General features: G+C 32.7%; 1 protein-coding gene across 1 annotated transcript; it reads left to right on the top strand.

Annotated features, from left to right (window-relative positions):
• The first annotated feature begins 2,481 nt into the window (after positions 1 to 2,481).
• On the top strand, positions 2,482 to 9,502 carry LOC134236395 (NADH dehydrogenase [ubiquinone] iron-sulfur protein 4, mitochondrial-like). Its single transcript, XM_062718566.1, has 5 exons — positions 2,482 to 2,636; positions 2,992 to 3,097; positions 5,044 to 5,219; positions 9,124 to 9,197; positions 9,308 to 9,502. The coding sequence occupies exons 1-5, from the start codon at positions 2,572 to 2,574 to the stop codon at positions 9,409 to 9,411; spliced, it is 525 nt and encodes a 174-aa protein (XP_062574550.1). The 5' UTR covers positions 2,482 to 2,571; the 3' UTR covers positions 9,412 to 9,502.
• Positions 9,503 to 12,526: the final 3,024 nt, after the last annotated feature.

Raw genomic sequence — 12,526 nt, 5'->3', positions numbered from 1 at the left:
AGGTTAAAGGAAAAAAAAAACAACTAGAAAACAATGAAATAAAATGAGATAGGTGATATCATTAGACAAAATGATAGATTTCAAAAATAAATGAAAATTCAACTATTTCTAAACATTGTCTCATCAGCTATGCAGCCCTACGCTGTGGTTTCTGCAGGAACTGCATTTGCATTTTTCCCCCGTCCATGTCTCTATGAAAGTTTTAAATTGGCTGAGGGTGGAAAGTTCCCTAGCATGATTTGGTAGAGAATTCCACAGCGTAGCAGCTGCATAGCTGAATGACTGTTTTCCATACCTAGTGGTTCTTGGCCTAGGTAATTCCAGGGTCTTTTGATATCTAAAATTGTATGTTGAATTTCGCTGTTGAACTAAATCTCGCAGGAACAGTGGGCATTGATTGTTTATAATTTTGAAAACTTCAAGGGCCATGGCTCTCATACGCCTGATTTTCAGTGAGGGGAGGTTTGATTTTTCTAAGAGCTGGTCATAACTGCTTGTGTAGTCATTATATATGAATCTTAGTGCTCGCTCTTGAATTTTTTCTATTTTTTGGCAATTTTGTTCACTGCTAAAATGCCATACCAGAGGACAATAACTAAAGTTGGACATTATAAAAGAGTGGTAGATGGTAAGTTTACCCAGTTTACAGAGATGTTTCCCGACACGTTTTAACACATTTAATTGTCGAGCTGCTTTTTTACAAATATTTGATACATGTGTATATGAGAATTGAAATTTAAGTTAAAATCAAAAGTAACACCAAGCAGTTTCACTTCATCCTCACAGGCAAGAGTTGTACCTTTCAAGTTTAAAGTAATGTTTTTATCATGCGTCTTTTTCCCCAGTGCTATTGCTTGAAATTTTTCTGGGTTTGCCTGCATTTTATTAGCTGAAAACCAATCGATGAGAGTGCCACTTTCCTTTTCAAGAGTGGTAATAACATTTTGTAAGATAGGATCAGATTTGGATAAGGTATTATCATCAGCATAATTGTACAAATCTGAATTTTTTACAAAATAAAAAATATCATTAATGAAAATATTAAAAATGACTGGCCCAAGAATTGATCCTTGAGGTACACCTTTAAAGATATCCAACAAGGTGCTTACATTTTGACTAATTTTGACACACTGTTTTCTGCAAGATAAATAGTTCTTTATCAGATCTACCGCAGGTGGAGAGAGACCATAAGATTTTAGTTTGAGCAGAACAAGATCATGAGGGAGGCAGTCAAATGCCTTGGATAAGTCCATTAAAATAGCAGCAACATATTTATTTTCATCAAGAGCTCTCTTCCAATCCTCGGTGATTCTTAATAAGGTCGATTGGCAACCATACCCTGATCTAAATGCCGCTAAATAAGGGTTAAAAATTTTCTCAAAATAGTTCGATATTTGAGTGTTAATTGCATTTTCAAAAACCTTGGAAAGAGCTGGGAGGACGCTAACTGGTCTATAGTTTCCCTTATCTAAGACACTGTTCTTTTTGTGAATAGGGACTACTTGGGCTATTTTAAGGGAATCTGGGAAAACTGAGGATGACAGCGACATATTTACCAGTTTGGTCAAGGGACTGATAATAACAGGCTTCGCGTAATGTAGTATCTTTGGGGAAATCCCGTCTATGCCTGTAGCTTTTCTGGTATTGATCTTACTAATTTGTTTACTTATAAATTCTTCATCAATAGGTTTAAATTGGAAAGATTGATCACTGAGTTGTGGCAAGTTTTCCCTAATTGCTTTAACACTTGGGTGATTATCATCAGTGCTTAAATTTGAATTTCCTATATTTTTGGCCACATTAACAAAGAAGTCGTTGAAGATTCCTGGTATTTTGGATTGGTCAGTTTCAATCACATCATTTTCTAACAAGACTGTATCTTTCTGTGCACAACTGCCCTTGTTTGTTAAAAAGGGTTTAATAGTGGGCCAGAAGTCCTTAGATTTCGGACCACCTGTACATCTTTCCAAAAAGTAATTATTAACTGATTTATTCTTTAACTTTGTAACATAGTTCCTTTGAACTCTATAGGCTTCCCAGTTCTTACTTGACCTACAAGTTTGGTATTTGTTGTGTAGCATTTTTTTGTTATAGATAGCTTTGCGTAGTTCTTTGTTCATGTATGGAACCTGATTGGGTCTTATTTTTCTCATTTTCATTGGCGCATGCTTGTCTATAATGGTTACAAACTTGTTGCTAAAATCAGAAAATGCTAAGTTGATATCATTATGGTCCTCATAATAGAAATCCACCTGCGCAAGATCTGATATAAAAGATTCTTCATCGAAATTTTTAAAGGTACGGCACCTCTTCCATTTGCTATCTGGTTGTTTGATGTTGCATTTAAATTGAACACCTATAAAATTATGGACATCACTGAGGGAAGCAACAATAATAATAAATGAGTTAAAATATGTAAAAATGATACAGGTCACATGTTCTTTATATGTGGCATTAAAAAATATTTATCTGTTTAAGTATTTTTTAATCCGACAAAATTCTGAGCGAGATATCAAAAAATATTCCCGAGTTGTTGCCCGCAAGTGGAACTCTTTTGTTTAACCATCAACAATGTCGTTGGTCACCCAAACTGGCCTTCGGTGCTTTAAACGGCTTATTCCGCAGATAGCATCAAGGTAAAACATACTAAAATGGGAAGTGACTTTTTACGAAATACTTTTTTCTTTGCTGCCCATTCCTTTAGAAAAAGCAATAATAATAACTCGAATTTTCTCTATGAAAAAAAATCAACACAAATTGGTCTTGTGAAGTCTGGAAAACATGTCAGTACTCTGAACCGCTTTACAGTATACATAGATTTAGAAAAAAAATGTTATTTGTTTGTTTGGTTGGGTTTTTTTTTTTTGCATATTTACATTTATGTCACACATCCAGACATTTCAAGAGCGTTTGTGAACATGTACAGGGAAACCAGTGAATCAATTGTAATGGTTTATTGCTTGAGGTGTAATGTTAATACTCACTTTACAGGGGCTATTCCACAGCAGACCCAGACAGCCCAGGGGCTTTAGTGGCTCCTATAAAGAAATCAATAGAAGTACGGACACCAACGAGAGAAATACTAGTACCAGAGCAGGTATTAAGAAACATATAGATGATGATGAAAATCTTTAACAAAAGTACCTTAACTGAAGTGAAATGATCTACTTCAAAACATTCTCTTTTGAGTTAAATGGGATTAAGCATATATTGATTAAGTACACTTCTACTGCACTCTCTTTTACCAGATAAATTGCATATAAAACATCAATTGTGACTCAGGTAACAGTATCTAAATGATAATAGTAAATACATGTATCATGAACAAAAAGAATACACTCAATGCTGCATTGACTGTGTCAATTAACACAGGTGATATGAACAGCAATATCAGGGACCAACCTAGACCCAAAAATTAGGGAGACTTCACTTCTCCCTCAGAGAAATTTAGGGAGAAGTTTTGAAATTTAGGGAGACTTCTTAGCGCACGTGATGCTCACTGATCATTATAAAACTTTTTAAAAATGAAACTATTTCATTGTTTATAACTTGAAATACTTTTCAATAATTTTTTTCTGTATTGAAATCCTAGTAAAAATAATTTAAGAAGGAGAAAAAGAATCTGAATTTTTTTTTCCAATGACAAGGTACATCTAGCAAAAAAAAAAAAAAACAACAACAAACAAAACAAATCAAAAAAAATAAATAATGACAATGTAAAAGTTTTTTTTCATTTCTTGCATAATAATTAATATGCACAATTAAATTTTAAATTCTATCTTTTCATTTTAAATTTTAAGCCTCATGGCATAGTGATAATTTTGTTATTATCTCTTTAAAATTTGTTTTCAATCTTAATTTTTTTTTTTTTTCTGAAAAAGTTTTGATGTACTACGTACTGCATGCTGATTGAATTCTGTATATCAGACGTGTAATTTCTTAGACAGTCAATAACTACACAATTTAACAGTAAAATAGGTCTTTATTCACAGCATGAATTAATTATTTGGCAATAAAAAGATCTAAAATCATCTTCAACATCTTTGGCATGACATCGATATAGCTGACCAGCTGTTTTGTGTCTGGTTGTGCATAACTTGTAACGATGGACTTTATCATACCCGGAAGTGTAAAATCTAGAGGAGTTCCGTCACAGTATTCGATGCATTGGACATTAGTAGCGAAACAGGTGCAAGTGTCCTGCTGTTTCGTTTATTTCAGCAGTAATAAAACAGGATTTATAAACTACTGACGATTCTACCATCTTTCTTAATAGATTTGCTTCATGATTTTCAATAATGGGGTTGCAAATGTTAGGGCGACTTTAACTTCGCTTTCATGATAAATTACGGCGAAGTTTGGAGCCCAAAAGCGACTATTTCGCCTCAGTCGCCCCCTCGGTTGGTCCCTGAATATATATGTAATTCTTGAATACCATGGATATGACAGAGTAAGTTGAAAGTCCAAACTACTTTTTCTTGATGTATTTTATATTTAAAAGCTGGAATCCTTACATAGCTTGAAGTTTTTCCAAGCTCCATCCAGTTTTAGACAATGAGGTTTGTAATGTAGATACAGTTGTATCAAACAGTTTTTAAAAACATTCATAAAATAAACCTTTAGTTACATGTATGATCTGATTTATTTACTTGATCCAAAAGCATTTGAACAATTCTTCTTACCGTTATCTTGAACTACATGTAGATGGGACTGAAGAAAAATTGTGATATTCTGGGATTCGATATATCATTCAAAGGAAATATGCTTGATGAATAAGTGTTTGAGACTTTCAAACTATTGCAACATATCCTTGGTATTTGATATATCAGTGTTCTAGATATGAAGTTCATGCAATCGTAATATTTACATGTACATTGAATAAACCAATTTCCCCTTTTTTATTTTATGAAAAATTGTTTATTTCCTGAAAATTTGAAATAACAATTGTGTTTAATTTTAAGTTTGAAATGTCCACTACTTAATTTTTGTCTTATACTTGTACTGAATGAGCATAATTATAATACTTATGTTTGACTTGATTAGGCTGATATTTCCTGTCTGACTGGGGTACCAGAGGAACACATAAAGACACGACGAGTTCGGATCTTCGTCCCCACCAAAAATGCCATGCAGTCTGGTGTGTTTGGGACAAGACGATGGAAAATTGAGTTTGACACTCGTGAGAGATGGGAAAATCCATTGATGGGATGGGCTTCAAGGTAATGAACTTGTCACATGATTAATTGATTCACATTAATAAATACAGGTCATAAAGAACATCATACACAAACTAGAGATTACTGCCTTCATGTTACACTCATTTTATTCAACATTAATCCATTGTCCATTCAAAGTTTCTAAAATGCAAGGAGGGTAGAAAATGTTTCTTATTTAGTTCAAAACATCACTAGACTCTATATTACTTGAGTGGATGGATAAATGACTCTTAATTCTTTCTGTCTGTTGATTTATGTTAAGGCTGTTCAAAGTTATTTCTACGTTTAACGTCACCTCCAAAGTTCAAAATCTAGGAGGGAGGGAGAAAAAAAATAAACAAACAAAAATTTTAAACAATTGTGAATTTATTCAATGAAACCTATTCAGTACACTAAAAACACTACAATTGAGGAATAAGAGTTATACAGTATTGGATATGACACCTAGTAAGTTTTTCCCTAGCAGAGTTTTTCCTTAGTATGTAAATTGATTCCAGTCCTTTTGTGAGCAAACAATGTAGACTGAATGTGCAGGAAAGTGGCTTTTAACTAGGCCTCAGTTGTCCTTTGGATTTATGTTGCCACAAATCCATGGTGCCCTGTAGAGAAATGCTTCTTCTTGTGGGAATAGTGATCAATATCTACAATTAAAATTGTTGTTGACAATATTGAATACATTCTTACATTGAAATATTTTGAAATTAAATTATGCTGTATTTTTTCATAGTACTAGATCTACAAGCATTTAGTTTTGAAAGTGTAAATACTAATATTTAGACCACAGCTATTAGATTATTCTTAAAATACCTTAAACTCCACATACAGGACAGGGTTCTTCCTTTCTTGAAAGGTCTTATCTTCTGTAAGCTTCTCCCTGCTCAAATGGCAAAGACTTATGACTAGTATTACCTTTCCCCAAAAATGTAGTTATTTGTAGGTACATGAATTATGAAGACATCAATTATCTTACTCATTACTCTTCCTTTAAATTTTTACAGAAATATTTAATATGAAACTATTTAATAAAATTTAAATGATGCATCTCACTGCATATAAAATCTTGGTATTTTTGCACTCAGTAAAAAAGATTTGCAAATCTCTCCAAAATACAATGAAAAGTTCAGTCAACATTAATATATTAGGCCTACCACGAACTGAGAGTCTGTACATGTGATTCGAAGACTGACAAAAAGATCAACAAACTAGATACGATCTCGTTGCGAGCAACGAGAGGTCTTCCGTCCGATTCAGGAAAAAAAACTTGTAAAATCGAGCTGAAAACTGATTCAAAATTTTGATCACAAGGAGGATTGAATCCAGGTCGCCAACGTGAATGCGCCTTTTTTTCTCTTTTCTCCCCAACGCGCGAACCATTTAGCTATATTGGAATACTGCTTTAAATATACTTGTGTATACTTTTGCAACAGTACACCTGTCTAAGAATCATAAAAGGCGGGTCACTATTCATAATTTCGTGTCAAACGCCACGCGTAAATATTCGCACCTTTCCTTTGTACTGATCTATTAAAGAGGTGCAATAGCTTCAATGAAATTAATTAATAAAACATTCTTATCACCTTTTTTTTTATTTTGGCGTTAGGAAAGTATATTTAACACATTGTACACATTACATATCGTATCTAGCCCAGTAACACTAAAGCAGTGAAACGGAAATTAAGTTTATAAGATTGACACTGAATTGCAACGTACTACTACGTGAGAGTCCAAGTAGTTTTTTGCATTTCATATATCCTTATGTCAGAATGGTTTAATCAAACGCTCAGCTGCCTCCATAAGCCCCTACTCGCGAAATGGCGGAGTTGACAGAGACAGCCGCCATCTTGGACCCGCTTCAGATTTTCAAATATTAATATCTAGAGTTCAGATTAACCAATATCAAAACAACTTATATAGTAAGCATCAATAGAAGTGTCTCTTTTAATATTCCAAATATAAATGAAAAATATTGAAAAACAACGAAAGTTGAAAAATTGGACTTTTTGAATTGGCTTCCGGTAGCGACGGGAAGTACTGACGACGAACGAAAAGTCGCGTCCTGGAAAGTGTCGATCATCATCTATAAACTCTGAAAGTTTCAAATTGATATCTTTTACCGTTTTTGAGTTTAATCGTGGACAAAATGTCGTTTTAAAATCAGGAAAATGGTCCAAAACTTGGCACCAGAAAGGAATTTCCAAAAACTGTCTTGGAACTTTGAAGAGTATCTTACAACACATCTTTCCTGAAAATTTCATCTAATTCTATCCAGTAGTTGTCGAGAAATCGTGTCAGAAAAATAATAATAATAATAATAAGAAACAGTAGAATCACTATAAGGTCTTCCATGAAGACGGAAGACCTTAACTAGACTTTGTCCGTAACTTCAATCATAAAATCCTTTATTATTTACTTATATTTATGATCCCATATTGTTTAATTAACTACTTTTCTTTTAATAAGACACCAACTGCCTTTACTGGGGTATCCAACCACATTTTTTCTTACTACAGGATGCAGAATTGAGTCGCTAAATGTAGACCTAAACAGGAATGGATAACGGAATTCCGAATTGTTTGTTTTTTCAATGATGATTTTCTCCTAGACCTACGTGTGTGGGTGACGTTAAACATAGAATTAATTTTAAACAGCCTAAACTTAAGAGTGATAGGGCCATCTTTAATAAATTGTTCAGTTGCCCACACCCCATCTACTGATTAAAAATGGCTCAACTCAAATTTTTTTTTTTAATCTTCAGGAAATTACATATTCAGGAAATGATTTTTATTTTTTCTAACTCACTCTGAAATGTTTTTATCTTTTTAACAACTTTTATAATTTCATAAATACCTTTAATCATACCCCCGCTTGAAAAGTTGGAGATTATATAGTGACAGGGAATAGGGATGTCCATCCATCTGTACATCCGTCTGTTTGTTATGCTTTGGGGTACCCATTTCTTATCTGCAACTCCTCTTATATATACCACTGAATGAAATTTAATGAGACTCACACATAATCTTTGTTACATAGTGCCATTGTGCCCCTCCTATTTTACTTTTCGATCTGATGCATATTTTGGGTTTCCCATAGCTAAACATGGACACTACCATTCCTCCTATAATATTGAAAGGTACCCATCTCTTATCCACAGCTCCTTCTAAACCACTAATAAAATTTAATGATACTTTCACAGGTTCTTCATTTCATAATGCCATTGACTGTGCACCTCGTAATTTATTTTTTGATCTGAAACTCATTTCGAGTCTCTCAGAGCAAAAATGGACTTCACCATTATAATCAAATGGGAGGCAAGGGGCATTGTTAGTGAGCTCAGTGCTCACAGTACCTCTAGTTTTAGTTGCTAAGAATCATTTGAATTAACATTTTATATGCTATCTTTCTGTCTTTTAATACTAGTATTTGTCCCTCCCCTTACATCTAAGGAAACAATGAAAGCTTAGGTATGAATTTGTTAAATAACAATACTTGTTAAGATGAATTTATGTTTCACTTTAGGGTAAAAATATTTTTTGTAATGTTTCTTCATTGATCAATTATGTAAAGTTTTTTCTCTTTGTTTTGCCAAATTAATTATGTTTTTTGAAAAATTCATGAAAGAAATATCTGTATCTATCAATCAATCAGATATGTTTACTTTTGAAATTTACCTTTGTGCATTAAAATATTTTGCAATTTATTTTTTCATCATTATGAATATTAAGTCAGATTGCAAAATAAAAAACAAAAAAAAACTGAACAACCACAGAAAAGACCTTGTAAATATTATACCAAAACACTGCATAATGATGGAGTTTGTGCAATTTTGGGTAAAAAAGTTGAATTTTTTTCGGAAATGGATACTGCAGAAATGTCCTACATGTATGATGTGGTGTCTGTTATGTTTTAGTGCTGACCCTCTCTCCAATATGGCTGTAGAATTCAGATCTCCCGAGGATGCAATGGACTTCTGTGAAAAGAATGGTAACTTAACATTTATATTATGAAGGATCAATTATTTCAGGAAAATATGTTTTCCATTTTCTTGTTTGGTACCAGCTAGTGTGTGACTACAGTTATCTGTTTTGTTACAGGATGGGAGTACTATGTAGAAGAGAAAAAGGAGCCGAAATTCAAACCTAAATCATATGGAGCTAATTTCAGCTGGAACAAAAAAACAAGAGTGTCCACAAAATAGTTATTTGACTGTGCTCTTTATGGTCAAAATTGACTTGAAATAAAAATTATTTGTAAATAAGATTGAAAATAAATAATGTATACCCTACAAATGAGTAAATTTTGTTTTCCAAGTTAAGGCTATTTGATTTCCATCAGGTTTGAATTATCAAAATATCCTTGTAAAATATGGAAACCAGTTTGCAAAAATGCTATGTAAAGTTGCATTTTATTTTTAGTTGGCTGATGACGGTTTTGTAATGATTACCTTAAATCCTGTGCATGTCTTGTTGAAAGATTTCAGATACCTCCCTAACTATTTGCAGATATTTCAGTCCTTAGTTTACAGGTGTTGCATTGAATCATTAAACTACATTTATATGCCTTCTGGCTTCACAAGATGCAATAAACTGGTCCATTTATTTTTTTTTCTTCAGAACCAATGCATTTCTTTGCTATCAGATTTTTCTGAAATGCTACCAAACTCAAACAAGCAAATTCAAGGAATTGTGGTCCCCCACTTTCGGTGTTTTTGTGGAAGAGATGTCAAATATGAATGTCCTATCATATATCATTTAGAAATTATCACCAATGTTGAATTTTTTAAAAAATAAGGTCAATCGTGAAAGCCAAGGTCAAGGAGTCAGAATCATAGCATGCTCAGAATTATCTTGTTCATAGGTAATGTGTAATGCACATGTCAAATGTGAAAGCCCTATCTCTTCTCAATCAAAAGTTAATAGGAACAAGATGCATGTGTGAAACACTGATGGCCCCATATGGCAACAAAGCGAAGATTAAACTTTTCTTTTAAAAATGCAAATTAAATATATTGGTACCAAAAATTTAAGAAGTAGGTCAAGGTAAAAGGGTCAAAGTTCTTGGTATCCAATGAAAGGTCTTCTCACAAGGATTACTTATGTGAAGTATGAAATTACAAGCCCTTAGTATTTAAAAGTTATGGCCAAGGTTAAATTTTTAAAAAATTTAAAACTCCAGGTCAAGGTAAAAGGGTCAAAGTTCTTGGTATCCAATGAAAGGTCTTCTCACAAGGATTACTTATGTGAAGTATGAAAGACCTAGCCCTTACCATTCAAAAGTTATGGCCAAGGTTAAAGTTTTTAAAAAGTAGGTCAAACTCCAAGGTCAAGGTCAAAGAGTCAAAGTTGTTGATATCCAATGAAAGGTCTTGTCACAAGGAATAAATATGTGAAGTATTAAAGCCCTAACCCTTCAAAAGTTATGGTCAAGTTTTTTTTTAAAGTAGGTCAAACTCGAAGGTCAAGATCAGAAGGTCAAATATCTTGTTATCCAATGAAAGGTCTTGTCACAAGGAATAAATATTTGAAGTATGAAAGTCCTAGCCCTTTTCGTTCAAAAGGTATGGCCAAGAATATAGTTTTTTAAAAGTAGGTCAAACTCCAGGGTCAAGATCAAAGGTCTAAGTGCTTGATATCTAAAGGTTTTGTCACAAGGATTAAATATGTGAAGTATGAAAGCCCTAGTCCTAACCCTTCAAAAGTTATTGCCAAGGTTAAAGTTTTTAAAAGTGGGCTAAACTCCAAGGTCAAGGACAGAAGGTCAAAGTTCTTGTTATCAAATGAAAGGACTTCTCACAAGAATTACACATGTGAAGTATCAAAGCCCTAGCCCCTACCGTTTTGTAGTTATAGCGAAGGTTTAACTTTTGTCATAAGTATAGAAATCTCCTAGATCAAGGTCAAAAGGTCGAAGTTGTTGATATCCAATGAAATGTCTTGCCACAAAGAATACATGTTTGAAATATAAAAGTCCTAGTATACCGTTCAAAAGTTATGAAAAAAGTAAAAGTTAAAAATTTTTGTGTAAAAGTGGGTCAAACTCCAAGTTCAAAAGGTCAAATTTGGTGGTACCCGAAGAAAGGTCTTGTCATAAGGAATACACATGTGAAATATGAAAGTCATAGCTAAATCAAAAGTTATAGGCAAGGTTAAAGTTTTTGTGACGGACGGACAGCTGGACAGCTAGACTGACAGAATGACAGACAGACAAATGAGATTTAATGTCCCCTAGCTTTCGAGAAAGCGGGGGACAACAATCAACAGAATAATAGAATCTGAAACTTTACAGAGGATTTAGTTAAGGCATTAACAACCAGAAGTCTCTGTCGAGACTGAAGCTCTACTGGTTTGTACTTATAGCATAGGAAGAGAAAAGTACGGAAGCCCATTTAGGACCTATCAAAAAAAAATTTTTGAATTCGTTATAACGAATTTAATTTGTTATAACAGATTCATTGAATTCGTTATAACGAATTTAATTTGTTATAACAGATTCATTGAATTCTTATAACGAATTAAATTGGTTATTACAGATTTGTTGAATTCGTTATAACGAATTAAATCGGTTATTACAGATTTGTTGAATTCGTTATAACCAATTCAAGAATTTGTTTTAAAGAATTTTTGAATTGGTTATAACGAATTCAACAAATCTGTAATAACAGATTAAATTCGTAATAATGAATTCAAAAATATATATTATAACAAATTAAATTTGTTATAAGGAATTCAATGAATCTGTTAAAACAAATTAAATTCGTTATACCGAATTCAATGAATCTGTTATAACAAATTAAATTCGTTATAATGAATTCAATAAATCTGTTATAACAATTTAAATTCGTTATAACAAATTCAATGAATCTGTTATTACAAATTAAATTCGTTATAACGAATTCTAAAAATCGTTATAACGAATTCAATAATATTTTTGATAGGTCCTAAATGAACTTCCATAGAAAAGTACTTAAACACTTCGGAATTGAAACTTTTCAACAGCAATAAATAGAATAATGATCCTTGATTAAGTCTCTTTATGTTCTTAGTGTAGTCTACTTGCATGCCACATTATATTATAATCAGATTAAACTGTATTTGGAGTAGAATTTTGAGAGTATTTAACAGAAATTTCTATTTTTAGTAGAGTATTTAACAGAAATTTATATTTTTAGTAACCACGGCAACAACGTTCATTGAAGTCAAAAACCGATACACAGAATTATGTACCTTAGTGTAGTCTACTTGTGTGCCAAATTATATTGAAATAAGACCAAAATTGTAGGTGGAGTAGCATTTTGAAAGAATTTCACAGAAATT

Source organism: Saccostrea cucullata, unplaced genomic scaffold (genome assembly GCF_032062105.1).
Source record: "Saccostrea cucullata isolate Sc308-1 unplaced genomic scaffold, CSIRO_AGI_Scuc_v1 ctg270, whole genome shotgun sequence".
In the NCBI taxonomy this organism is placed as follows: domain Eukaryota; kingdom Metazoa; phylum Mollusca; class Bivalvia; order Ostreida; family Ostreidae; genus Saccostrea; species Saccostrea cuccullata.
This window is presented reverse-complemented; position numbering and strand designations above follow the sequence as displayed.

Coding starts and splice junctions, on each gene's coding strand:
- LOC134236395 (XM_062718566.1), top strand. CDS start 2,572: ATGTCGTTGGTCACCCAAACTGGCCTTCGGTGCTTTAAACGGCTTATT. Junction 2,637..2,991: donor ATTCCGCAGATAGCATCAAG/GTAAAACATACT, acceptor CTCACTTTACAG/GGGCTATTCCACAGCAGACC. Junction 5,220..9,123: donor TTGATGGGATGGGCTTCAAG/GTAATGAACTTG, acceptor GTTATGTTTTAG/TGCTGACCCTCTCTCCAATA.